This window comes from Podarcis gaigeae, assembly GCF_964106915.1.
Source record: "Podarcis gaigeae genome assembly, chromosome: 10".
Lineage (NCBI taxonomy): Eukaryota > Metazoa > Chordata > Lepidosauria > Squamata > Lacertidae > Podarcis > Podarcis gaigeae.
Window position 1 is genome coordinate 11,950,214 of NC_139686.1, and position 26,456 is coordinate 11,976,669.

General features: G+C 47.9%; 1 protein-coding gene across 10 annotated transcripts; it reads right to left on the reverse strand.

Annotated features, from left to right (window-relative positions):
- Positions 1-312: 312 nt before the first annotated feature.
- Positions 313-25,435, reverse strand: LDHB (lactate dehydrogenase B). Of its 10 annotated transcripts, none has more exons than XM_083700754.1 (12): positions 25,360-25,435; positions 22,792-22,849; positions 20,338-20,411; positions 15,885-16,084; positions 15,062-15,154; positions 11,581-11,712; positions 9,082-9,199; positions 6,637-6,810; positions 5,528-5,701; positions 3,045-3,162; positions 1,851-1,974; positions 313-715 (listed from the first exon to the last, which is right to left on the reverse strand). In XM_083700754.1, the coding sequence occupies exons 4-12, from the start codon at positions 15,996-15,998 to the stop codon at positions 548-550; spliced, it is 1,215 nt and encodes a 404-aa protein (XP_083556880.1). In that variant the 5' UTR covers positions 15,999-16,084; positions 20,338-20,411; positions 22,792-22,849; positions 25,360-25,435; the 3' UTR covers positions 313-547. The 10 variants fall into 10 exon arrangements, with proteins under 10 accessions (XP_083556880.1, XP_083556884.1, XP_083556881.1 ...); XM_083700758.1 differs by having other exon boundaries at positions 15,885-15,963; positions 25,360-25,415; XM_083700755.1 differs by lacking the exon at positions 15,885-16,084 and having other exon boundaries at positions 25,360-25,415.
- Between the last annotated feature and the right edge of the window lie 1,021 nt (positions 25,436-26,456).

Genomic DNA, 26,456 nt, shown 5'->3' on the forward strand with positions numbered 1-26,456 from the left:
CTGTGGACTCACCACGCAAGTGCCTTCTGCTATCCGGAGAGCAGAATAAACTCTTTCTTTGAACCAACTTCGGTGTCATTTTGACTTCCTTCCTCCTGTCCCGGAGCAACGCAGACCCAATCGGTGAACTCCAATAAGGCTGCAGCATCTTCTTGTAATATTAATAATCCGAATAATAATAATAATAAATGCAAAGCTGCCAGATTGTAGATGTTTGGAGAATTCTATCCCCCAACCCCGTCATCACATACATAAAATCTGAACGCTGAGGTTTTGTATTATTTCTTTAAAAAAGAGCACCCACTGCAAGAATAGAGCACACACAAAAGAGCTGGTTTTATTTAGTTTGAAAAGGTCTGCGTTACACCAAGCACACATCTTAACCGTGGTGGGTGAAAACTTGTACGGTTTTGGGGTTGATTACTGGAAGCTCAGCTACGGAGATACGCTAGAGAGGCTCGCGCAAAATTGCGGGGTCCAACTTTGAACGTTGGTTATCATTCTTGCTGCTGCTGCTGCTACTAGTGGGAAGGTGGCCTTTCTAAGCCTACAGGTCCTTGATGTCCTTCTGGACGTTCCACAACGTGGTGGCACTCTTCTGGAGCTGGGCCACCTCGTCGTCCTTCAGCTTCTGGTTGATCACGCTGGTCAAGCCGACAGACCCCAGCACACACGGCAGGCTCAGGAACACTTCGTTTTCAATGCCATACATGCCCTGCAAGGGAGATTTAAGAGAGAAATTGGAAACTAGGAGATCCCTCTTAACACGTACTCTTGGCCCTGAGTGGGAAGGCTCAGGTGGCTTCCATGGCCGGAAGCGGCTTTCAGAAGCTTGGGTTGATATGGCAATTGTGACCCTAAGCTAAGAGACCTTTCTTCCATTTGTTTGTTTCACATTTATATACCGATTGATTGTCGCAAACCCTTTCCGATATCCATGCACTAGCGACATCCCGTCAAAGAGCGAGCCGGCAGTAAATTGCACTATTCGAAGATGGGAGTTTATTAGCAAAAGAACAACCGCCATGGACTTGGTGGAGTGTCAGCCCTAATGAGCACAACAGCTCATCCCTGGTAGGTCTGGTCCCATGAATCGGTTGACTAGACTGAAAGTCCCCGCCTCCCCATGGCCGTCTAAATCCTCTCCTCTCCAGGGCTTTCTCCAAGCAATCAGAGACTGAGCCTGTGTGCAGCCTGCCACAGTTCCACTCATTTCAGCCCTCTACTTGTTCTGGGAGAACAGGAGTGAGGGCAGCTAGTCGCAGCAGGAGGGAATACACCCATGACTCTTCACCAACCTGACTCATCTCTGTCTCCTGGTCATCCTACTGCTTCAGCTTCTGCCTCCGATTCTGGACTTCTCTCTGCCATAGACTCTCCCACCTCACTAAGCCCTGTTATCTCTTCAGCTTCCGACACCACCTCTTCCCGGTCTTCTCCCTTTTCTCCCTCTGACCACTCCCTGTGTTCAGAGCCGTCTTCCTTTGGGGTTTTCCCAGCTGGTTGTCCCCACTGTTCCTCTGCCTCTAACCAGTCCACGGCACTTCCCTCCAACAAACTGATACACAAGTAATATGGAAGAGGGCAAAGGACCACCACCACCACTGAGTAAACCCAATCCTTGCCCCTGGTGAACCCAACCTTGCTCGCCCTGCAAGTGACGCAGCTGTTACGACCTACACTGTTCTGCAAACACAGTTTTATGTTCCCCAAATCTACTGCACTGAGCACCCAGGAAATGAAAAGGTGGAGGGGGAACTGTTCATCCCCATTTCTCTATTTCCCATCTGGAAGCAGGGACGAAATATAGCAAAGGGCAGAAACATAACCAAGCTATGAATGTTCCTTACCTTTACCATGGTGGACACTGGATGAACTCGGCAAAGGTTCCCGAAGATGGTCTCCAATAGGTCAGCAACACTCAAGCCAATGGCCCAGTTGGTGTAGCCTTTCAGCTTGATCACTTCATAGGCACTACAAAAAACACATCGCAGAAAGCCCAGTTAGACCACGCAAAGTGGTTGTGAAAGATAGCAAGGGAACAGCGAAACATGGTCATGGCAAGAAAGAAGAAAGAGAAATTACGTCATTTCTAATTCTGGGGGAAACTAGCACCAGGAAAAGTCCTGCTAAAAAAGGAGACGCTCTAGTACAGGGGTGGGAACTTCTGTCCTGTGAAACAAATTAGGCTTGTCAGTTCTCCCCGTCTGGCCTGCAAGGCTGTTTTGGCCAAGCCACAGCCGCCTACCTGCCCCTCACCTGTGAAGGGCAGGTAAAGAGGAGGTAGGGCTGTAAGGAGGCTTCCACCTGAAAAGTGCTTTGCAAGCCCCGACAATCAGCTGGTTGACGGGGCTTGCAAAGCACAGCATCTCTGCCTGCACATTTTGAGGACGTTGTTAGGATGTCAGATGATTGGCAGCTGGGCAACTCCTCTCTCTAGTGGGAGGAGGGTGGGGGAGATAAAAAGATTCAGCCCGCTGCCCAGATACAGATCCACCTCTGCTCTAATTGAAGGTGTGGGGTATGTATGTGCATGAAACTCCAGGTTTAAATGCATTAGTAGGCATGAAATTTTGAATGGCGCATGTCTGAAATATGAACAACCAAATCTCCACTAAAAACATGTGGCCCCATTCCAACCAGGCTCAGAACCCACTTCATATCAGGCCTGGAGCTAGCAGGTGACAGTCTTGGGCACCACCAACATCTACAGAATCTCTATCCTGCCCACCCCCCTTTTAAAAACTCATTGCAAAGCAACAACTAAGCACTCATTCCCAGACAACCCGCACTGCTTCTCTCCATGCCAGTGGGAACCAGGAGGTATCACTTCAAATTAACAATTTTGCCTGATTATGTACTCCAGAGAACTCAAAAACCACTCACAGTTTTGGTGATAAATGTACTGACCATGGATTTTGGAGGTTTCAAGTTTGCTGAGACTGCCGTTTCTCCAGATCCCTCATACACACATTCAAGAAAGCAACCCTCATAAGGACTGATGTTGTGTCTGCCAACCTCGGTCATCCTCAATGCACCATTACCTGTCAACCACCTCCTTATGGACTTGCTTCCAGCCCTCCGGATCTTGGTCAGTCCCCATGTCAGGGTTTAGCTGCTGGAGAGAAACACCTGCGACGTTAACCCCACTCCAGACAGCCACTGCAACGACAAGAAGAAAAGAGCCCAGGTTATGATAGGGTAGGTTCCCTGTTTAAAGGTAAAGGCAAAGGGACCCCTGACCATTGGGTCTAGTCGTGGCCGACTCTGGGGTTGCGGTGCTCATCTCGCTTTACTGGCCGAGGGAGCCGGCGTACAGCTTCCGGGTCATGTGGCCAGCATGACTAAGCCGCTTCTGGCGAACCAGAGCAGCGCACGGAAACTCCGCTTACCTTCCCGCTGGAGCAGTACCTATTTATCTACTTGCACTTTGATGTGCTTTCAAACTGCTAGGTTGGCAGGAGCAGGGACCAAGCAATGGGAGCTCACCCCATCGCGAGGATTTGAACCACCAACCTTCTGATCGGCAAGTCCTAGGCTCAGTGGTTTAACCCACAGCGCCACCCGCGTCCCAGGTTCCCTGTTTAGGGAAGCTTTTAATGTTTAACAGACTATTGTATTTTAATATTTTGTTGGAAGCCACCCAGAATGGCTGGGGAAACCCAGCCAGATGGGCAGGGTATAAATAATGAAATTATTATTATTATTATTATTATTATTATTATTATTATTATTATTGGTTCTGGAGGTTTCAGGATAAATCCCTGGCATGCTGGGTTATGTTTAGCCTGGAAAGGAAGACACTGAGAGATATGATAGCCATCTTCAAATATCTCAAGGGCTGTCACATGGAAGAGGGAGCAAGCTTGTTTTCTTCTGCTCCAGAGGGTAGGACACCCAAACCAACAGATGCAGGTTACGAGAAAGGAGATTCTGGCTAAACGTCAGGAAGAACTTTGGGACAGCAAGACCTGTTTTGACAGTGGAACGGTCTCCCCTGAGAGATGGTGGACTCCTTCCTTGGAGGTTTTCAAGCAGAGATTGGGTGGCCATCTGCCATGGATGAGATTCCTGCATCGCAGGAGGTTGGACTAGAAGACCCTCGGGGTCCCTTCCAACCCTACAATTCTATGGTTCTATATCCTATTGGGCTGGGTATGTCCCGTCTGAAGCCCCTGGGGAGCTGGGCTAGACAGACCAATGGTCTGGCTCACTATAAGGCAGCTCCTTTCCTATGTTCACATATACTGGGGCTTATAGCTCAGAGGTGGAGCCTCTGCTTTGCATTCACAAGATCTCAGGTAGGACTGGGAATGCCCTGTTTGTAATCCTGGAGCCACAGCCACACAGTGAGGCAATGCTGAGCTAAGGTCAACGCTCTGACTTCAATGCCATCTTCCTATGTTCTGTACCATTCAAATAAACAATACTTTATTCGTTCTGGCTACTGTCCAAAGGCACGCATGTGTGTCTGTACAACACAGAAGGGACCGGGAACTCAAGAAGTCCAACTAGGAAAAAAAACTTCCTTAGAAAGGGATCTCTGCTCCTGAGTAGAACGCTTCCCCCGCTATAGTTGATTTCATCTCTCACGGCCGTGTTTGAACTATTTTCAACAATGGGGTTGTTTGCTTTCCTTGCTCCATGTTAACTGCTTTGGGCAGGAAAGGAGAGATGGGCAGATCTGCTCCATAAATAAGCACAGGAAAGTATGATTTATAAGCTCAGCTATCGTCTCCCGTGATTCGCAAGGAGCTCTCCAGGGAAGAGTCCTTCGCATCACCTGGCAACGTTTTAACAGGAGATGCTAAGGAATGAAACTGGGACCTACTCAAACACTGAGCTATGGCCTTTCCGCATGAAATAAAAAATTAAGGGGGGGACACGCTTTAAATCTCTGGCACTTCTTGTTAAAGGATTTCAGCCCTGCCTGGACCTTTGAGGTCTCCTTGCGGCAGGGGAAGCTGGACCTTCTTCTAGAAGACCCTCACAAGACCAGTGACCACGAGGTCTCAAGATATGGTAGCCACAAGGCTGGAGGACTCCACACTTGTTTACTGATTTCCTGGCTGGATCTCACCTTTTGCCCCCATCACCTCCAAGAGCAGTCAGGAGAAAGCTTTCAGGAGTGCCAATTAGCCACACATGACTGTACATCGGAGGAGGGGGCGAGCTTGTGAAATCGCCTGCTTGGATCAGGGCCTGGCTCAGAACCAGGAAGGGATGGAGCCTCAACTTCAATATAGCCTGAAGCCCTAGTTTCCAACCCTCTGTGAACTGTGTAACACAATGGTTCTCAACCTGCGGGTCCCCAGATGTTGTTGGACTACAACTCCCATCAACCCAGCAATGTTCTTCTTTTCTTGGGTTGCCGGATGTTGCTGTTGGACTACAACTCCCATTATCCCTGATCACTGGGCCAAACAGGTTGTGGGTGATGGGAGTTGTAGTCCCCCGCACTTGGGGACCCAAGGTTGTAGAACGCTGCCCTACGGGATCGCTGCAAGTTTCAGACAGCACCGCTCACCGCTGGAATCGCCGTGTTCTCCCAGGATCCAACCGTGACAGCTGGTGGGATGGACGCCCAGCTTTTCGGCCATCAGGAAACGGAAGCGAGCCGAATCGAGGTTGCAACCGCTGCCGATGACACGGTGCTTAGGCAGGCCGCTCAGTTTCCACGTCACGTAGGTGAGGATATCCACTGGGGAAAGGAGGAGAGAGAGGATGAGGGGCTGGTGCGCTCAAGAGTCAACTCTCTGGCCCCATCTGCACTGCACGTTTAAAGCGCTATGATACCACTTTAAACAGATACGGCTTCCCACAAAGAATCCTGGGAGGTGTAGTTTGCTAAGGGTGCCAAGAGTGTTTAGGGGACTCCCATTGCCTTCACTGATGCTCAAGATGCGGAATGTCCCAGGAACGAGCCAGTGCCACACTCTCATAAAAAGGTAAAGGACCCCTGGATGGTTAAGTCCAGTCAAAGGCGACTATGGGGTGCAGTAGTCATCTCGCTTTCAGGCCGAGGGAGCTGGCGTTTGTCCACAGACATCTTTCCAGGTCATGTGGCCAGCATGACTAAATCGCTTCTGGCACAACGGAACACCGTGACGTAAACCAGAGTGCACGGAAATGCCATTCACCTTCCTGCCACAGCAATACCTATTTATCTACTTGCACTGGTGTGCTTTCGAACTGCTAGGTTGGCAGGAGCTGGAACAGAGCAAAGGGAGCGAGCTCACCCCGTCACGGGGATTCAAACCACCAACCTTCTGATTGGCTAGCCCAAGAGGCTCAGTGGTTTAGACCACAGCGCCACTCCTGTCGATAATCAACGCAAATAATTTAAAGCAAGCCTTCCACCACAACCTTGCCCCTTCCACGTTTGCCGCAAATTGATGGGGAGTTGTAACACAAAAAGCCAGCAGAGCACGAGGTGAGGGAAGGCTGGCTTAAGCAAAGATGCCAGGATCCAAATTTATTTCTTGTTTACTGAAGCGGCTGCCTTGTGCATCTGGTTTTCTCTGGATTGCAACCAGGCTCTGGAACTAGACTGGCAGTGAGTGCAAGAAACATTTCAGACATAGAAAAGGCCATGATCTAGCTATGGGGGCTGCTCTAACTGCTAGCCCAATTTACCTGGGTTCGAAACCACCAGGATGATGCAGTCCGGACTATGTTTCACAACCTGTGGGATAATGAACTTGAAGACATTCACATTCCTCTGGACCAAGTCAAGGCGAGACTCCCCTTCCTGCTGGCGGACTCCGGCAGTCACCACGACAACCTTGGAATTAGCGGTGACCGCGTAATCTGCAGGCAAAAATGTAACCGAGAAGTTATCAGGAGCCAGGGCAATGTTCTGCGGCCTTCCAGAAGTTGTCAGATGACAGCTCCCATCATCCCCAACTGACGAACTGATGGAAGATGGAGTTCAACAACATCTGGAGGCCCAACAGCTGGGTGTCAAATGGGAACCAGGGGGAAGGCAGGTTCAAATTCCCACCCAGCCCTGAAGTTCATTACGACACTTTGGGACAAGCCACTATTTCTTTAAAGGTAAAGGGACTCCTGATCATTAGGTCCAGTCATGGCCGACTCCGGGATTGCGGCACTCATCTCGCTTTATTGGCTGAGGGAGCCAGTGTACAGCTTCTGGGTCATGTGGTCAGCAGGACTAAGCCATTTCTGGCAAGCCAGAGCAGCGCACAGAAACGCTGTTTACCTTCCCGCCGGAGCAGTACCTATTTATCTACTTGCACTTTGATGTGCTTTCAAACTGCTAGGTTGGCAGGAGCTGGGACTGAGCAACGGGAGCTCACCCCCGTCGCGGGGATTCGAACCGCCGACCTTCTGATCGGCAAGTCCTAGGCTCTGTGGTTTAACCCACAGCGCCACCCGTGTCCCTTAAGAGTTTGGATTTGATATCCCGCTTTATCGCTACCTGAAGGAGTCTCAAAGCGGTTAACATCCCCCTTTCCCTTCCTCCCCCACAACAAACACTATTTATTTACAAGCATTTATAAACCACTTTACACATAAATACTAAAAAAAATTATCGAAGTGCGTACAAAATAAAAATAATAAACATGTGTTATCATTACATTTATTATAGGCCCTTTACCAGTAGTCCCAAGGTGGGTTATCATTATATTTAAAAAGTTTGAATATGCTGCAGTTACAGGAATAGGTGGAGCCCTGAAAACACACATCTTGAGTGTCAAAGGGCAGAGTAAACAGGTGTGTCTTCTGCATATGCCAAAAGTTACACAATGAAGGTGCTGGGCGCACCTCTATGGGGGTGGGAATTTCACATCCCAGGGGATGCCACAAAGAAAGCCCTTTCACAATCTATCATCCCCCACAAACTTCTGAGGGAGTTGGAACTACAAAGGCGGCTCCATCTCCTGATCTTAACACCCAGGAGCGACCATAAGGAAAGAAGCAGTCTTCAAGATCTTTGTGGCCTCGGTCATTTATATTGAAAACCAGGCAAGCAGTGGTATAAAAGCATATAAAAGCAGGGTTTTCGGGCAAATGAAAACTAAAAACAGTCCAGTCTTGTGCACCAGGGAAAGCCTGTGCAAAAACAGGCCCCTTTGCTATCTCTCAAGCTACTTCACCAGGTTGCTGACAGCATACAGCAAGGAGACTCACATACATCAGCCTGGACTCTGTGCAGGTGCTTGCCCAGGATATAAAAGAAGCAGGCGAACAGGCGTTGAAAAGTCTGAGGCCCTCCTTTCCACCCACAATAATAATGAATGTTATAATGGACTGCATAACTGCATGTCCTGGCTATAGACAAAGGTCGCCTGTATGTTGAGATTCATAGTCCCTGTATCAGCTTACAAAGAAGTTCACAGAAATTCTGCATTGCTGGTCTCGAGGGATGGGGAGCCAGCCCCCTCCTCTGAAACTGGCATAGAAACACAAGTTCCTAGCCTCTTAAAGGTAAAGGTAAAGGTACCCCTGCCCGTACGGGCCAGTCTTGCCAGACTCTGGGGTTGTGCGCCCATCTCACTCAAGAGGCCAGGGGCCAGCGCTGTCCGAAGACACTTCCGGGTCACGTGGCCAGCGTGACATTGCTGCTCTGGTGAGCCAGAGCTGCACACGGAAACACCGTTTACCTTCCCGCTAGAAAGCGGTCCCTATTTATCTACTTGCACCCGAGGGTGCTTTCGAACTGCTAGGTTGGCAGGCGCTGGGACCGAGTGACGGGAGTGCACCCCACCGCGGGGATTCGAACCGCCGACCTTTCGATCGGCAAGTCCTAGGCGCTGAGGCTTTAACCCACAGCGCCACCTGCGTCCCTCCTAGCCTCTTAGGAGGTAGTTAAAAACAACAACCCTGCCTTCCATGAAGGAGACTGTTGGAGGACAGTGGTCTGTTCCTCCTCGCTTGCCTGCGTGGAATTTCTGATCACCTATGGCTACCAGGCAAGTTGTGGCCTTCCACTCTTCAGTAGCTCAGGGAAAGCGGATTTCAAACATCTGTTTCCCAATGTGACCTGTTGAGCAAGGACATAAGTCTGGCTCTCCCCCACCGGGCTCACGTGGCGGTAAGATATAATATAAAACCTACCCTTGCCCGCTATGATCTTATGCGTCTTAAGAAATAAGCTTCCATGCTGAAGGTCCATCATTTCTCCCTTCAATTTGTCTTCCAGGACATCAACCAATGCAAGCTCATCACAGAGACCCTGGCAGCGAAGGTGGGGAAAAACCACAGGTGTTAAGTATATGAATGATGATGATGATGATGTACCCCACACATTTGACTGGGTTATCCCAGCTGCTCTGGGAGGCTCACAACATAATATACAGAAACACAACATCACAGTGGATCATCACACATTAAAAGTGTCCTGATACTTCCCTTGGACTGCCTTCAGATATCTATGCAAGGTCATATAAATATTTATCTCATGCAAGGGACAGTGTTTGTGCACTTCCAATATTTCTAATCGCAGGTCTAGAGGAAGTCCATCCTGCGTCCAAACAGCACCCAAGCCTTCTTGCGTTATAGCAGAGAGGAGAAATATTTATACAGTGGACGCTGAGGTTGCGAACGTGATCCATGCGGGATGCGCGTTCGCAACCCGCGTCTGCGCATGCGTGGGTTGCGATTTGGCGCTTCTGAGCATGCACAAAGTGTGATTTAGTGTTTCTGCGCATGCGCCGAAACCCAGAAGTAACCCATTCTAGTACTTCGGGGTTTCGGTGGTCCATAACCTGAAAAAACACAACCTGAAGCATCCGTAACCCGAGGTATGACTGTAATGTAATGTAATATTGTACCAGCAAAAAAGTGGTACCAGTCCTGACTTGATTCGCTTTAGGCTAAGTTAAATCCAGGGTTTGCTCTCCTACCGCAAATGCCCATGACTGCTGCCCTTGACACCTTGGTCAGCTAACATGAAAAGGGACTCCGTGCAGGGAAGGAGCCGTACAGAACAGAGCCTCTTCTCAGCCTGGTCAAATTTGTGCAAATTTGGTAGCCCACTGAGTTGTCCAACTGAATGTTAATTACAAAAAAAAAAAAAAATAGCACCAAGAGAATAACTTCATGCATTTCTATATATATTCATGGAGTCATAGAATTGGGACCACATGGGTCATATACTGCAACCCACTGCAATAATGCAGGAAACTTTTGCCCAACATGGGGCTTGAATGCATAACCCCAAGACTCTCGTGCTCTACCAACTGAGCTATCCTAAGTCCTGGAATCGAATCATGTGGATTCTAGCCCTTGGAGCTTATAAAGGCAAGGATGGGGCTCCAGAACTCCCATCAGAGCCCAGCCACCAAGGACGATGGGAGTTGTAGTCAAGCTGCAACAGGAGGAACCCGTATGTTCTTCTCACTGTCTGTAATATCGCTAAAGAAGCCCATCCATCACATTCCCCTTTTGCTGCAACAGGGTAACAGAGTAACCAGATGGTTCTGGACTCCCCGCTCCAATCTTCCCTAACCATTGGTCATGCTTGCTGGCGCTGGTGGGAGCCAGGAGCCTGCCAACGCCTAGATGTCACCATGTCAGCCCTCTTTGACTAACCAATACTCCATGGGTAGGCAAACTAAGGCCCAGGGGCCGGATCCAGCCCAATCGCCTTCTAAATCTGGCCCACGGATAGACCTGGAATCAGCATGTTTTTACATGAGTAGAATGTGTGCTTTTATTTAAAATGCATCTCTGGGTTATTTGTGGGGCATAGGAATTCATTTATATATATTTTTTTCAAAATATATAATCCGGCCCCCCACAAGGTCTGAGGGACAGTGGACCGGCCCCCTGCTGAAAAAGTTTGCTGACCCCTGCGTTTGTCTCTTTCAATGAAGTTGACTTAAAGGGAAGATGATGGAGCATCTGTTTTGCATGGTCCCAAGATTCTCCAGGTAGGACTGGGAATGGTCCTCATCTGAGATCCTGGAAAGCTACTGCCAGACAGTGCAAATGAACTAGATGAACCCATGGTCTGACTCTGCACAAAGCAGCTGCCTGCATTCCTAACCGGAGAACCTGCATCTTGCTCCTCTAGATGTTGCTGGATGACAGCTTCCACCATCCCTCTGCCCATGGGTACCACTTGCATGGAAGAACCTATTAACCATTTTTTTTGTGGGGGGGGGGGGAGTCATAATTGCACTTAAAAAGGTAAAGGGACCCCTGACCATTAGGTCCAGTCGTGACTCTGGGGTTGCGGCGCTCATCTCGCTTTATTGGCCAAGGGAGCCGGCGAACAGCTTCTGGGTCATGTGGCCAGTATGACTAAGCTGCTTTTAGCGAACCAGAGCAGCGCACGGAAACCCCGTTTACCTTCCCGACAGAGCGGTACCTATTTATCTACTTGCACTATGATGTGCTTTCAAACTGCTAGGTTGGCAGGAGCTGGGACTGAGCAACGGGAGCTCACCCCGTCACGGGGATTCAAACCGCTGACCTTCTGATCGGCAAGTCCTAGGCTCTGTGGTTTAACCCACAATGCCACCCGTGTCCCTAATTGCACTTAGGTCTGGCCATTTATGCCACCCAAACACACACACACACACACACACACACACACACACACACACTGACCTTTTCCAGGACGCTGATGGCACAGGCCATCCCAACTTGACCGACTCCTACCACGGTGACTTTGTTGTTTGGCTTGGTGGCCGGCTGCGTCACGGGTGTGATCAGTTTGTCCTTGAGCGAAGCCATTTTTTGCTGCAAAAAAAGGGAGAAACCAGATAGAACAGAGGTTAATTTCCACCTTCAAAACAACCAAAGCAAGGTTCTCAAGCACTTTCAAAAGAAGACTCCAGTTCCTACCAATATGCAGTTGAGAAATAAACAGGATTAGCTTGAGACTGACAAAACACAGCACGTGGCCTCCAGACTAATTCATTTCTACCCGTTTACGTTTGCTCTACAAATCTGCAACACCTGCCAGCAGTTTCTCAACGTGCGGTTGCATAACGCCACAAATTGTGGAGTCTCAGCTGTTCCTTTTCATTTCAGTACCTCCCCATTTCATTTCAGGTCTGTCTTCCCTTCAAGGTCAGTGTTATGCACAGGTCTTCTTCCCTCGATCCATTTTATTCTCATGATGACCCTGTAAGGTAGATCAGGCTGAGAGATGATGGCTGCCCCATGGCTAAGCAGGGATTTAGAGCAGCGACTCCCTAGTCCTAGCCCAGCCACACAGGATTTTTAATTTTTTTCGGCCCAGCAAATACTTCTTCGAGGCATTGCCATTAATTTGCACCAGTACAGAGGTGCTTAAAAGGTGTTAGGAGATGCAAAACCTTCATTACATAACTATTAATTTGATTTAAAACTCACACCTTCCTCAAAAGGAGCCCAAGGTGGTAAACCTATCAACACAATTAAAACTTCTACAATGAAAAAAAAGTTTACAACTCCTGAAAGCAACCACCTGCTCTCAAACTAATAATTTCAGGGTTGCCTTGGACGGAAACCTTCACCCATTTAATGCCTGTATAAGCAGGAATGTTTTAAAACTTCTCCGAGAAGTTACTAGTAAGGGAGGCTAGAACACCACACAATCCAATTTATACCCTTTCCTTAGCAATTCAGCTTCCCATCCTTACAGTCATGTTTCTCCACCGACAATTTCCTGCTGCCTTATACACGGTACTTATACATTTATTCATTTATTTCATCCTGACTATCCTTCCCTCACTTACACAGTCGTACCTTGGTTTTCAAACACCTTGGGAGTCGAACATTTTGGCACCCAAACGATCAAAAACTGGAGGAAATTGTTCTGGTTTCCAAACGTTCTTTGGAACCTGAACATTCGACGTTACTTCCATGGCTTCCGATTGGCTGCAGGAACTTCCTGCAGCCAATCGGAAGCCGCGCCTTGGTTCCTGGACATTTTGGAAGTCAAACGGACTTCCAGAACGGATTCCGTTCAGCTTCCATGGCACCATTGTACTTCAAGACCTGCTCACGATTTCATTTGGCTAGAATACTGTTTTGAATAGTCCGAAAGGAATTTCCATTCTTCCATACACCTTTCTTCGTTTTGGTCTCCTATTTTCACCGTCAATCTCTCCACCTCCACATAGTTCTTCTAAATCCGGTCCTCTTTTCTTTGAACCTCGCTTTCTTCCCATTTCTGCACGTACAGAACTCTGGCTGCTGTGGTCACACACATAAACAATTTGACCATCTTTTGGGGGGACTTCTCATCCTATTTTTCCTAATAAGAATGCTTCAGGCTTTCTTGGGGAATAACGATTTTAAACATCTTTTAAAATTCATTATGGATCATTTCCCAAAAGACAGTTGCTTTTTTACAAGTCCGCTGCATATTTTTTTAAAAAAGGTCCTTTCTGCCTGCTGCCACTTCCAGAATTTATTTGACAGTCTTATACAGGCTTCCTCAACCTCGTCGCTCCAGATGTTTTGAGACTACAACTCCCATCATCCCTGACCACTGGTCCTGCTAGCTAGGGATCATGGGAGTTGTAGGCCAAAAACACCTGGAGGGCCGAGGTTGAGGAAACCTGGTCTTATACATCTTGGCTAATTTACTCGGAGTTAGGTATCACACATATATCATTTTTATGTAGTTTTCCTTTAATGTATAACATGCCATAATTTTCAAATCTACTTTCCACAGCTTTTCCCACGCTGCTGTATCGATAAAATGGCCCAAGTCCTTAGCCCATTGTATCCAGACTTAACCAGCTCATTTTTTTGTTTTCCATTCTCTTCCACCACTTTTATGGTTTTCAGAGGTTTGGTTGCATAAATTCTGTCATAAGGTAGAAACGGTCTCTCATGCCTTGTTACGCTGCCGTTTCTACGGGGATATACGCTCGGGATTTATTACCCCTGCTATGCAAAAATCTCCAAATGAATCTGAACTTCAGCGTCTAAAATCCCTGGTAGAGGACAAGGATCCTGAGATCACGTTAAGGGTAGCCAAATTCTGTGCGATTGCCATAAAACTGAGGGAACAAGCTGTGCTATCATAAAGGTTTTAAATGATAATTTTAGGTTATATGTTAGTGACTAGGTTTTAATTTATATATATTTAAACTGTTGCTATATCTGTATTGTCCTTGTTATACCTAATTGCAAATTCAAATGTATCCCTATCGTGTTTTATGACTTCCTTGATATTGTATGTGGGCTGGAACTGGTCTGTGACCGAAATAATAAAATTCATTCATTCATTCATTCAAATTCTGTCATATTTAATTGCTAGTCACTTTATCTTGCCCAAGGCAACCCAAAGTGACTTACTACCAACCAAGCAAAAACAAACACACAAAGCCCATATAAATACATTGGGAGGGGGGAATAAATCAAAACCTTCCCACCGACTTCTAAAAGGCCACTGATAGAATTGTACAGTTGGAAGGAACCCCAAGAGCCATCTAGTCCAACAGCAAAACACAGGAATAAATACCATATTTTTCGCTCTATAAGATTCACTTTTTCCCTCCTAAAAAGTAAGGGAAAATGTGTGTGCATCTTATGGAGCGAATGCAGGCTGTGCAGCTATCGCTGAAGCCAGAACAGCAAGAGGGATCGTTGCGCAGTGTTCTGGCTTCTGAATATTTTTTTTCTTGTTTTCCTCCTCCAAAAACTAGGTGCATCTTATGGTCGGGTGCGTCTTATAGAGCGAAAAATACGGTAGTTAAAGGCCAATGGCCTGGTTGAAGAGGAACAGTTTCGCCTGGCGCCTATAAATAGGTAAGGAAGTCACCAGGCGAAACCTCCCTGGGGAGAGCGTTCCACAAACAGGGTGCCATCACCGAAAAGGCCCGTTCTCATGTTGCCACTCTCCGGACCTCTTGTGAAGGCGGCACACAAGAAAGGGCCTCAGAGGATGAACACAGAATCTCGGCTAGTTCATATGGAGAGAGGCGGTCCTTGGGGTATATATTTGTTGAAATATGAAGCAGCATATAAATTAATTAAACTAACTAACTAAATAGACCTATGCTGTTCAGTAAAGATTGCTTTTTTAAAAGTTGCATCAGCATTGCAAATCAGCCCCTGAAAGTTACTAGTCTGCAAACGAACAACTTACTATTCCGCTGCGATCTGGCAGAGGGCGGGCAGATTGCTGAGTTCCGCCTCTAGTAGGAGGAGCTTCCTCTCCTGTGGCCCTGATCTTTTCCTCCTAAAAAGTAAGGGGAAATGTCTGTGCGTCTTCTGGAGTGAATGTGTGGTCCCTGGAGCTGAATTGCCATGGGGCAAAAAGCAGATTGTGCTATATATATATATAGGGAAGGGGGTGTTGAAACAAAGCCACTGAGCAGCTAATAGGCAAGCTATCAGGGAGGGAGATAAGGGACTCTAGAGATAAAGGAGGCTGCCTGGGAGGGGGGAGGTAAATGCCCATGGATCCTCAGGATTTTTGCATTGGGTCACCCCAAATTCACCATCAGGTCACATAGCATGTCCATGGCTACAGCCTGCACCCAAAGAATCACGCATCCACTGTTCCGTGGGGCCGCAATGGCGCAAAAACGTGGTTACAAAGCACGGATCCACATGGATCCTCAGGATTTTTGAACTGGGTCACCCCAAACTCACCATCAGATCACATAGTATGTCCATGGCTACAGCCTGCACCCAAAAAAATCACGCCTCCACTGTTTCGTGGGGCAAAAACGTGGTTAGAAACCACGGATCCACATGGATCCTCAGGATTTTTGCACTGGGCTACCCCTAACTCACCGTCAAATCACATATCATGTCTGTGGCCACAGCATGAACCACAAAAATCATACATTCACTGTTTCATTCAGAATATTTTTTTTTTTCTTGTTTTCCTCCTCTAAAAACTAGGTGCGTCTTATGGAGCGAGAAATACGGCAACTACAAAGCTGCTCTGCCCTCCTGCTTACCTTCTCTTGAGGGCTCCGATATGGAGGCCAACTGTTGCCGTCGCTGTCGCTATCACTGCCGCTGCCGTTGCTATACGTGCTGAACACGTAAAGAAAGCAAGTGAAGTCACTCATACTGAACTGCCACTGGCTCTAACGCACCAAAGACATGCTGGCAACATAAGGAGCTGACAAGGTCCCTGCTCAGAAAGGCTTACAGTCTACAATAACAGACAAAACAGGAACGGGGGGAGAAGTCAAAGGCTGCGTATATCTCCTGCACGCTTCCAGCACAGGCGGCAGGAAGGGGGAGGCCCCCCCGTGAACCCAAGCAATAGTTGGAAGAGACCCTCTGGGTCCCCTGGAATATGCTGACTTCCATTCTTTTTTAAAAAAATAATTTTATAAGTTGTGTGTCCTTGTTGCTCAACTTGACCCTTTTGCATGATTTTGTATCTTTTGTGGCATTTGTGCATCGTGATCTGCTGTTATTTTATTGATTATAGATTAGCAATTCTTTATCGTAACTGTGAACGGCTAGATTATTACTTGATGTTTAATTTTACCGTTTAGTATTGGATCCTAATGGATTGTTGAGTATTGCTTTATTTGATATAAGTTGTTTATTTTAAAGCTATTGTGGCTTTTTATATAGGATCTTATTGTTACTATTAATCTTTTGATTATTATTTTTTTATGTGCTTTGGAAGCCGCCCAGAGTGCCTGTGACAACCCAGCCAGATGGGTGGGGTATAAATAATAAATTTATTATTATTATTATTATTGCTGTCTCAAACGAGGATCGAACCTGCAACCTTGGCATTATCAACACCACGCTCTGACCAGCTGAACTAGCTAGGCCGATTTCTGATCTCCATGTTGCATAGGATGCAGTTCAGAGGCTCTCAGGGGGGTGGGAAAGGGGTGGGGTCCTGGAAACTATGGCCAGGGGGTGGAAGTCAATAGTAGAGCACATATTTTGCATTCCAAGTCATAGGTTTGATTCCCGGCATCTCCGAGATAGGACCATTGTCCAAAATTGGTCCAACCATTGTCCCTGGAGAACCATGGCCAGCCGGTGGAAAGAGATGGTGGGGGAACCTCAGCCTAGAGGCCAATTATTCTTGAATGTGGCCCTCTAAGCATCTCTGTCTGGCCCTTAGGACCACTCCCCTTCTCCCACAGGCCACCCCTCTCAGCAGCCCGGCTATGCACCCTCCTCGAATGTTTCTGTCTGACTGGGATGTGTCCCTGAACTGTGACAGAATCGTAGGGTTGGAAGGGACCCTGAGGGTTATCTAGTCCAACCCCCTGAAATGCAGGAATCTCAACTATAGCATCCATGGCAGAGAGCCATCCCTCTTGGCTTGGTGGACATCTGTGCTTGTGTAGAACAGTCTAATTCAGGTTTCCTCAATCTCAGCCCTCCAGATGTTTTTGGCCTACAACTCCCATGATCCCTAGCTAGCAGGACCAGTGGTCAGAGATGATGGGAACTGTAGTCTCAAAAACATCTGGAGGGCCGAGGATGTGGAAGCCTGGTCTAATTTTTGCATGGGTGGGATGTGGTCTGCTGTACAAACGGTGGCCTTTGTTGATCTACCCAATTTTTGGCCCTCTCCACCACTGGCAAGCAGCCCTCTGAAGATTGCCTATGAGGGAATGTACCCCATAGGCTGTAAATAATAATAATAATAATAATAATAATAATAATAATAATAATAATAATAATAATAATTTATTATTTATACCCTGCCCATCTGGCTGGGTTTCCCCAGCCACTCTGGGCGGCTTCCAACAGAATCTTAAAATACAATAACCTATTAAACATTAAAAGTTTCCCTAAACAGGGCTGCCTTCAGGTGTCTTCTAAAAGCCAGATAGTTGTTTATCTCCTTGACATCTGGTGGGAGGGCGTTCCACAGGGCGGGTGCCACTACCGAGAAGGCCCTCTGCCTGGTTCCCTGTAGCCTCACTTCTCGCAGTGAGGGAACCGCCAGAAGGCCCTCGGTACCGGACCTCAGCGTCCGGGCAGAATGATAGGGGTGGAGACGCTCCTTCAGATATACTGGACCGAGGCTGTTTAGGGCTTTAAAGGTCAGCACCAACACTTTGAATTGTGCTCGGAAACTGAATTACCCCCCCCCCCCCGTGTCTGCCCTTGGTACAGGCTAGTAGTCTTCAGCCTTTGCAGAAACAGTATTCCCCTTAACCCAGAGATGGAGGTCCCATCTGTTGGTCCAAGACCAACCAGTTGAAGTCCAACGGCGCGCACCAGCGTTTCTCAACCTTGGGTCACAAGGCGTCATAGAATTGTAGGGACCCTGAGGGTCATTTAGTTCAACCCCCGGCCGTGCAGGAATTGGACTACAACTCCCATCATCCCTGACCACTGGGGTCCTGCTAGCTAGGGATGATGGGATTTGTAGTCCAAGAATATCCAAAGGCCCAAGGCTGAGACGGGCTGGTATAGGCAGCTCTGAACGAGACGGGCCAATGGCAGGACTCAAGGTAAGGCAGCCAGCGGCCGACACAGGAGGAATGAGGAGTACAGCATGATGCACACATGTTTCTCTAAGGTATTCATAAGCAGTATTGCCACCAACTGGGAAGGAGAGAGCAGCCATTGTTGCTAGTAGCCACTGCCTAGGTTTTCCCTCAGCCAGGTGAAAATAACTAGGCCTCAAAGGGATGCCTCATTCCTTATCTTCTTCTGGTCTGGCGGCTTTTGGAAGATCTCGTTCCTTCCTCATTCCTAAGTTTTATGCCCGATAGCAGTAATTATTATTCCTGCACCATTTCCCACCTCTTTATGCCCTCCCCTGTTTTTGTGCATTTCTACTCCATCTCCCAACAGCCCCAGCCAGCAAAGTAAAAATCTTGCCGGCTCCCCCCTTGCCGTCCTCCTGCAGGGAGTTGAAAACATTTTATTCCAACCGGCTTTTGGGAAAAGACTGATCTTAATGAACAGCATTGCGCCATGCTGTTTTTTTCTGAAATTATCTGTATGTTTTTAATAGATTACATAGTTTTAATTCTAGCCACATATGACTGTGTTTTTTTAGCTGCTTTTTTTTATCTGTAAGCTGCCTGGAGTCCCTATGGGGGGGGTCATATATACCATATATACCCCCCCCCTCATTCTCCACCCCCAGTAGAAGATAAACTTCCATTCATGCTGCAAAGCTAGCAAGATCATGGACAGAAGGACAGTGCAGTTGGGCTCTGACGGGGCACTCATGACCTATGGCAGCCACAACACGCCGCTTCGTTCCAAATTCACGTGGCCACCCGTTTTCCACAGCACGCGCGCGCCTCGCAGGCTGCATCGCGCGAGGCTCTTGCGCTCCAGCGCGCGCAGGATCCCGATCTTGGCCTGGGAAAGTCGGGCAGGATGCGGCCCGGCCCGGGAGCTGAGCGGGAAGCATTTTCCACGCCTGCCTCACCCGATTCTGCTAAGAAAAGGCAGGGGGTGCGCGCATTTCGCTGCCCCCCCGCCTAGGCACGTGATGCCTTTGCGCTCCTTCATTTTTTGGGAGGGTTCTTCCCTCTTGCAAAAAGGGATGAGCAGCCTCCCCCAGCGGATGCTCCCCGTTTTGAACGCGCGCATCCCACCCCAAGTTGGCAGGGCCATTTCAAGCACCCGGGGAGATTCTGCTGTTGCAAAAAAATAAAAATTTAACTGCTTCCTTTCCCCTCCCGCTCTTTGGCAGAGCACATGCGAAGGCACGAGGAACAGGGGGTGGGGAGGCGCCGCGATGCGCAACAAGTTTTCTTTTCCTCCCCCGCGATGGTTGCCTCTGTGGCCCGGCCTCCCTCCCTCCTCCTCCGCTGAGCCAAGGCCGGCCCGAAATCCTCTACCAGGAAGAATTAAAAATGCAATTCGCAAACCTTTAAAATGCAACAAGCCTGTCCCGGGGAATCAAAAGGAAAAGGCGGAGCGGGAGGTGGGTAGATTGCGCCTCTAACCACTAGGCCACCGCTCCTCTGGGCGGAAAGAAAAGGCAGGGCAGGATCGTCCACCCGGAGCGTCTTTCCAACGCAAAGGGAAAAAACTACTCGCTTTTTACTTTGCACCAATCATTTTTGCTTGTTGTAAGTCCTTGATGCGTTTTAGGGAGAAAGGGCTATATATATTTTTGCAACCGCATTGACCTTTAGAAATAAGGGAGGGGGACACACGATGCAAAGCGGGGGGGGGGGAGAGATGGGGAGGGGGAGATGGCTCAAGACCCCTGAGGGCAAGAGATCGACCTCCAACCCCCCTCTTTCTCACTCTTTCGCACACGCGAGCGCCAGGCCACGATGCGCAGGAGAGATCTCCCCTAACCGATCCCTCCCCACCCATTTGAAGCGCTTGAGTCCATCTTCCATTGCCAAAGGCTTTTTGGGGGTGGGGGGAAGATGGAGGGCCACCCCTCCCCCCAAAAAAAAGAAAACCAGAGGATCGGTGCGTTTGCTATGTGATACCCACCTCCGGGGTTTGTTTGTGCGCCTAGGACCGGCTTAGCAGCAGCAAGAAGACGAGGAGCGCAGCTGAGGCACAGCCTGGATGGAGGAGGGGAAAGAAGACAATGTCAGCCGGGCAAGGGGAAGGAGGCGGATCCGGAGCCGCTTTCCTCGGGTTACGCTTTTGTGATTGGAAACCAGAGCCCCGCCCGCCCCCTCGGCTCGCGCAATCCTCTTCAAGGACGGCGCGCCAAGGGTGAAGCTGGTGCGCGCAGCCTCGGTCCTCCTTCCTCCAAATTCCTGCCTTTCTTCCACCTGCGCCTTGCTCCCCAAAAAAGAGAGGAGAGAAACGACCTCGTGGGTGCTTGCACCCAGGAGGACGGGGAGGTCATCGGGCCTCTGCTCACGCCATCAGCACCCCCCCCCCCCAATCATACAATGCAGCTTTGTTGTTCTGGCTCATTTTTATTTATTTATTCCGGCCTTTTCTCACCGGCAAAGCCAGAAGCGGCCTGCTAGATCTCCGCCTGCGGCTGTTGCAGACAAACATCTCGTGTTTGCCTTAAGACGCCTTAATTTATGGCGTCGGTTTTCGCAGGCTGCGTCTCATCAACTCGCCTGCGCCATGTAGTTGCAGCAATATTGTACAGTACTGCTTTAGCAGTGGGGTATCATGGGAAGTGTAGTTTCCTAAGGGCGCAGAAATGCCAGATCTACAGTTCCCAGGTGGTGCGCCATAACAGGGCTGCGGGCTTCAGAGATGCTACAGGACTCCCGCTTCACGTCGCTTTTGCAGAAACAGACTAACAATGCAGATAGTCCCTCTGGAGGTAGGAACTAGGAAAAGTCTTGTGGCAGTTTAAAATAGCAGCTTTTTACTGTAGCTTTGAAGGATACAGGAACTTTCGTGGCAACCAATCTTTAAGATGCCACAAGAGTTCCGTTTGTGCTGCAACGGGCTTATTTATTCAGTGTGAGCACCTTGAATTAAGTCCAGGAACAAACGGGTTATACGAGTTCTAAATTAAATGCTAGCCGCTAATCTGGCTGCTGCATTTTGCACCAGTTGAAGTTTCCAAGTTGTCTTCAAGCGGAGCACCACGCAGAGTGCAGTGCAGTAGTCCAAACTGGAAGTCCATGCTGATCAGCTGATTGGTAGTAACTTTTAACCACCGCTTGGATCAGCTTGGGACTTCCCTTTGCAGCTTGGCTGGAACTCAAGGCATGCTGTAAAGGAAAACGGGCTACCTGAAGCCAAGGTGATGCCAGGTGACTGACAGGTGTGGGGGGGGGGGAGGCAGAGGAACCCAGGATCCAACCAACCAGCTGGAAAAAGTTACCAGTCCCTGCTGTACCTGCATGCTTCCGCATGCCCCTCTTTAACCTTCCAGATCTAGGGCCTTTTTTGGGAAAGTTGGGCTTTTTAACATCTATGCAACAGACTGAAATCAAAAGGTGTCTTGTCATCAAAACATAGGTTGCACCTATGAAAGTTGCTTGTTTGAGACTGGAGTTGGGACTTTTAATGTGCGTGGGAGCTCTTCCACTGAATCCTGTGCCACCAAACTGGTATTCTGCACATCTTCTGTTGCAGTCGTCCCCCCCCCCCCATTCTTATATGCCAATATTTCATGCAGTAAGAAAACTGAGACGATATGCAGAGGGACAACTTGTGCAAGTTTCTCCCCCAATCCTGGCTGACCCCACCCAGCTGCCCAGCCTCTTGGCAATCTACAGTACAGGGAATAAATATCCTGTTACCCAGAGGAGCCGCACTGCTACTTATCCCGAATGTCCTTCAAATTAGAATCCTGGCACCAGCCATCAGGATGCAGGGAATTCTTCGAGAGAATAAACACCACTGCAGGAACCCCAGCGGGCACAAATTTCACACTGCAAAACTAGTTCATGTGCCAGTTTGGAGTCTTTGCTCAAAGCAGCAAAACTTGGAGCAGGTATGGCACATCTACGTAGGCAATTGATTTGGGAGTATCTCCAAAGGCTTTCAACCATTTTGGGTGGGTTTTGCTTTGTTTTTAATCCTTTTTTATACTGTTCTTAAGAATGCTGTCATGAGAGGTTGAGTAGGCAGAGCTTGGTTCTGAAAAAGTTAAGATTCCCGAATTTGGGAGACCCCTATCATTTTCTCTGTCCCTCGCTTCCAGGTGTGTAGGTGACATCTGGCAGATGTTCCGTGCTGCGTGTTCCTTTATTGCACTTCGTATATTTTTAAATTTTTATTAATATGAACACACAGAAAAGATAGCAAAAGTGATGTGTAACAGATAAAAATGCCTATAGAACTAGAAAAAATAAAAAAACAGGTGCAATGGGGAGGAAAACCCAGAAAACAACTGAGAATACAGTACCGCATTCAACTGGAAATATATATTCCACATGCTTATGACAGCTGGGTAGGTGGAGATAACTTCAAGGCCAACAGGACCTGCAAGAGCTTTTGATCATTTGTTTTACTTACACCACTTATGTGCTCTGCAGAGTCCTTGGCATGGTGGTCAGTCCAGCCCTGGTGTGTGCTGCAAGCAGAGAGCAAGAATCAGTAGGGTGCCTTGAAGCAAGATGCATGCAGATGACTCAAGCAAGAATTACCAGGGAAGGCAGTGCCGAGTCATTAAGCAATCTGGCTGTAAGGGGGGAAATTCCTTGCTGGTGACAAACAAGGTGATGAACCAGATTCTGAGCAAACTCCAAACCCATGCTCTGCGTCACCCATGGGAAATCTGGGGGCGTGCAAAGCTTGGTGACCCCACTTGTGGTGGGATTCCTAGCAGTGCTACACAGCTATCAACCCATTCTGCTAGCCAGGTTTCACTTGGATATAGCTCTAAATTAGGAGAAAACAAGCCAAGCTGAATGCTTCTTATGACTAATCCTAGGCAAAGTATAAGAATCACTAGAAGTGGCCTTAGCAATATAGTCTTTCTAATTCAGAATCTTGTTTTAAGACGACTACTACTAATAATATTTTTAGTATTTTTATAATAATAATAATAATAATTATTATTATTATTATTATTATTATTGTTATTGTTATTATTATTATTATTATTTATACCCCGCCCTCCCCAGCCAAGACCAGGCTCAGGGCAGCTAACAACCAATAATAAAAACAAGTTGATTAAAATACAACTTAAAAAACAAGATTAAAATACAACATTAAAATGCAGTCTCTTCGCAGGATGAGAAAGGAAAAAAGAAAGAGGGGGAGGGAATCAAATTGATTCTAAGCCAAAGGCCAGGCGGAACAACTCTGTCTTACAGGCCCTGCGGAAAGAAATCAGATCCTGCAGGGCCCTGGTCTCATGAGACAGAGAGTCCCACCAGGCTGGAGCCAGTGTTGAAAAGGCCCTGGCTCTGGTTGAAGCTAATCTGACTTCCTTAGGGCCCGGGACCTCTAGGGTGTTGCTGTTTATGGACCTTAAGGTCCTCCGTGGGGCATACCGGGAGATGCCACCCATCTGATGGGGTTGCCCCAGCCACTCAACTAATTATTAAAAACACAATAAAACATCAAACATTAACAACTTCCCTATACAGGGCTGCCTTCAGATGTCTTATAAAAGTCAAATAGTTGTTTATCTCCTTGACATCTAATAGGAGGGCAATCCACAGGGCGGGCAACACTGCTGAGAAGGCCCTCTGCCTTGTTCCCTGTAACCTCACTTCTCACTGTGAGGGAACCGGCAGAAGACCCCCGGAGCTGGACCTCACTGTCCGGGTTGAATGATGGGGGTGGAGACGCTCTTTCAGGTATGCTGGACCAAGGCCGTTTAGGACTTTAAAGGTCAGCACCAAGACTTTGAATTGTACTCAGAAATGTGTTGTTGTTTAGTTGTTTAGTCGTTTAGTTGTGTCCGACTCTTCATGACCCCATGGACCAGAGCACGCCAGGCACTCCTGTCTTCCACTGCCTCCTGCAGTTTGGTCAAACTCATGCTGGTAGCTTTGAGAACACTGTCCAACCATCTCGTCCTCTGATGTCCCCTTCTCCTTGTGCCCTCCATCTTTCCCAACATCAGGGTCTTTTCCAGGGAGTCTTCTCTTCTCATGAGGTGGCCCAAGTATTGGATCCTAAGCTTCAGGATCTGTCCTTCCAGTCAGCACTCAGGGCTGATTTCCTTAAGAATGGAGAGGTTTGATCTTCTTGCAGTCTCAAGAGTCTTCTCCAACACCATGATTCAAAAGCATCAATTCTTTGGCGATCAGCCTTCTTTATGGTCCAGCTCTCACTTCCATACATCACTACTGGGAAAACCATAGCTTTAACTATACTATGCTACCTCTTCATGGATCACTGCCTCCCCTTCATGGATCACTGCTTTGCCATGGCGAAGGGGCTTGAATAACTCAGAGAAGCTATGAGCTATGCCGTGCAGGGCCACCCAAGATGGACAGGTCATAGTGGAGAGTTTTGACCAAACGTGATCCACCTGGAGCAGGCACCGGCAAGCCACTCCAGTATCCCTGCCAAGAAAACTCCATGGACAAAGACAACGTACTGGGAGCTAATGTAGATCCTTTGGGACCAGTGATATATATATGTTCATATATGTTCCCAGCGGCCACTCCCAGTCTAGCTGCCACATTCTGAAATAAAGGCCAGGCTCTCATCCATCATTCTCTTCTCTCAGTGGCCAATCAGTTGCCTCTGGGAAGCCCACCAGCAGAAAAAAGGAACACAAAGGCCACTAGCAGAAGCCCATCAACCCACGCTAACATGGTCCATGGTCAGGGATGATGGGAGCTAGAGTCCAGCACCGTCATAAGAATGTAAGAAGGGCCTGTTGGATCAGTTCAGTGGCCTATCTAATCTCACAGGGACCAGTCATATGCCTGGTGGAAACATGGAGGGACACATTTCCTAACTTAGACAACATCTGTATCTGAGGGGCAGATTTAGCCCATAAAGGCCACCTTCCAGATGTTGTTCAACTGTAACTTCTATCAGCCCCAGCCAGCAATATCTTAGGGTCTCCTAACTCCAGTCCAGTTGTTTGGGCTAGTTTATGGAGCACAACAAACCTACCTCTTTTTTCTCTCCTTCCTCTCTCTCTCTCTGTCCCTCCCCCCCTGCTCCCCTTTGTCCTATGTCCTGAACTGGACTTTTCATTATTTATGTGCCAGATGCTTTGTGATGCATGTGAGGCAAGGACAGTCATCCTGACGCATCACAATAGCAGCTTCCCGGGGTAACTGTGGTTAGGGCTGGGCACCTGTGGGAAATTGTAAACAAAAGTGCAGGGGAGCTTAGAGTGAACAGGAATGGGCGGTAAATAATATTCAAGGTGCAGAGGTTCTTTCTGGGTGGAAAGTGAGATGCCCTCCCAAGAAACAGGGCATGACAAGACAACAAATAGGCATTGAACTCCAACTCCAACCACCTGATACCCAGTTCTGACCTCGAGATTAGACCATCTTTTTAGCCCACCTGGTCTTGCCTGTAGTCCATGCTCTTGACGCAAAGTCCTTGATAAGCTCTATCAGGAGGACAAGAGAAGAACCAAAAAACCAGCACATATTATAAAAAGAAAGGAAGTAGCCACAATCAGTATTACATCCAATCTTTAATGACTCCAAGGAACATATCTTCAAATTTCTCCTACCAAAGTGAAGTAAAAAATAGCCCACTTTTCACAAATTTGTTCTCTTGCATTGTCGTTTATCACAAGTACAGCATGTTAGCGTATCATCACCTTGATATCTCATATTGTGACAGAAGATGGGGACTCCCCCCCCCTTCAATATTTTGAGGTCAGTGTTTGAGATGCTATTAGGAGTTTGGGGACGATTTCCACATCCTTCCAAATAATTCAAAAGTGTGTTGGTTGGGTTTCTCGGAATCTCATTCCCAGTAATTTGCTTGACTTGTTGTTCCAATATTTGTTGCTAAAAACGTTGATGCTTTCTACATCCCGAAAAGAAATAGCTGTTTCAGTCTCCCATTTTGCCCCAGCTTGCACCTGCGATGGTGTTATTTACTCTTGGTTCAGTATGTATAAAGGTCGCGCGGTGCCCCAGATAACCGTCACCAGATGATGTTGTACAACGTCAATTAAACAAACATGGCAAATGTGAAAAAAAACAGGTTGATCGCTGAAATTTAGAACAGCAGGTTCAACAGGG

Bases quoted from the DNA above. Each gene is read 5' to 3' on its own strand.
- LDHB (XM_083700754.1), bottom strand. From the start codon at position 15,998: ATGAGTGACTTCACTTGCTTTCTTTACGTGTTCAGCACGTATAGCAAC. The intron at 5,702-6,636 runs GTAAATTGGGCT...TCCTTTCCCCAG, and splicing joins CCTGGTGGTTTCGAACCCAG to TGGATATCCTCACCTACGTG. The intron at 716-1,850 runs GTAAGGAACATT...TCTCCCTTGCAG, and splicing joins CAGTGTCCACCATGGTAAAG to GGCATGTATGGCATTGAAAA.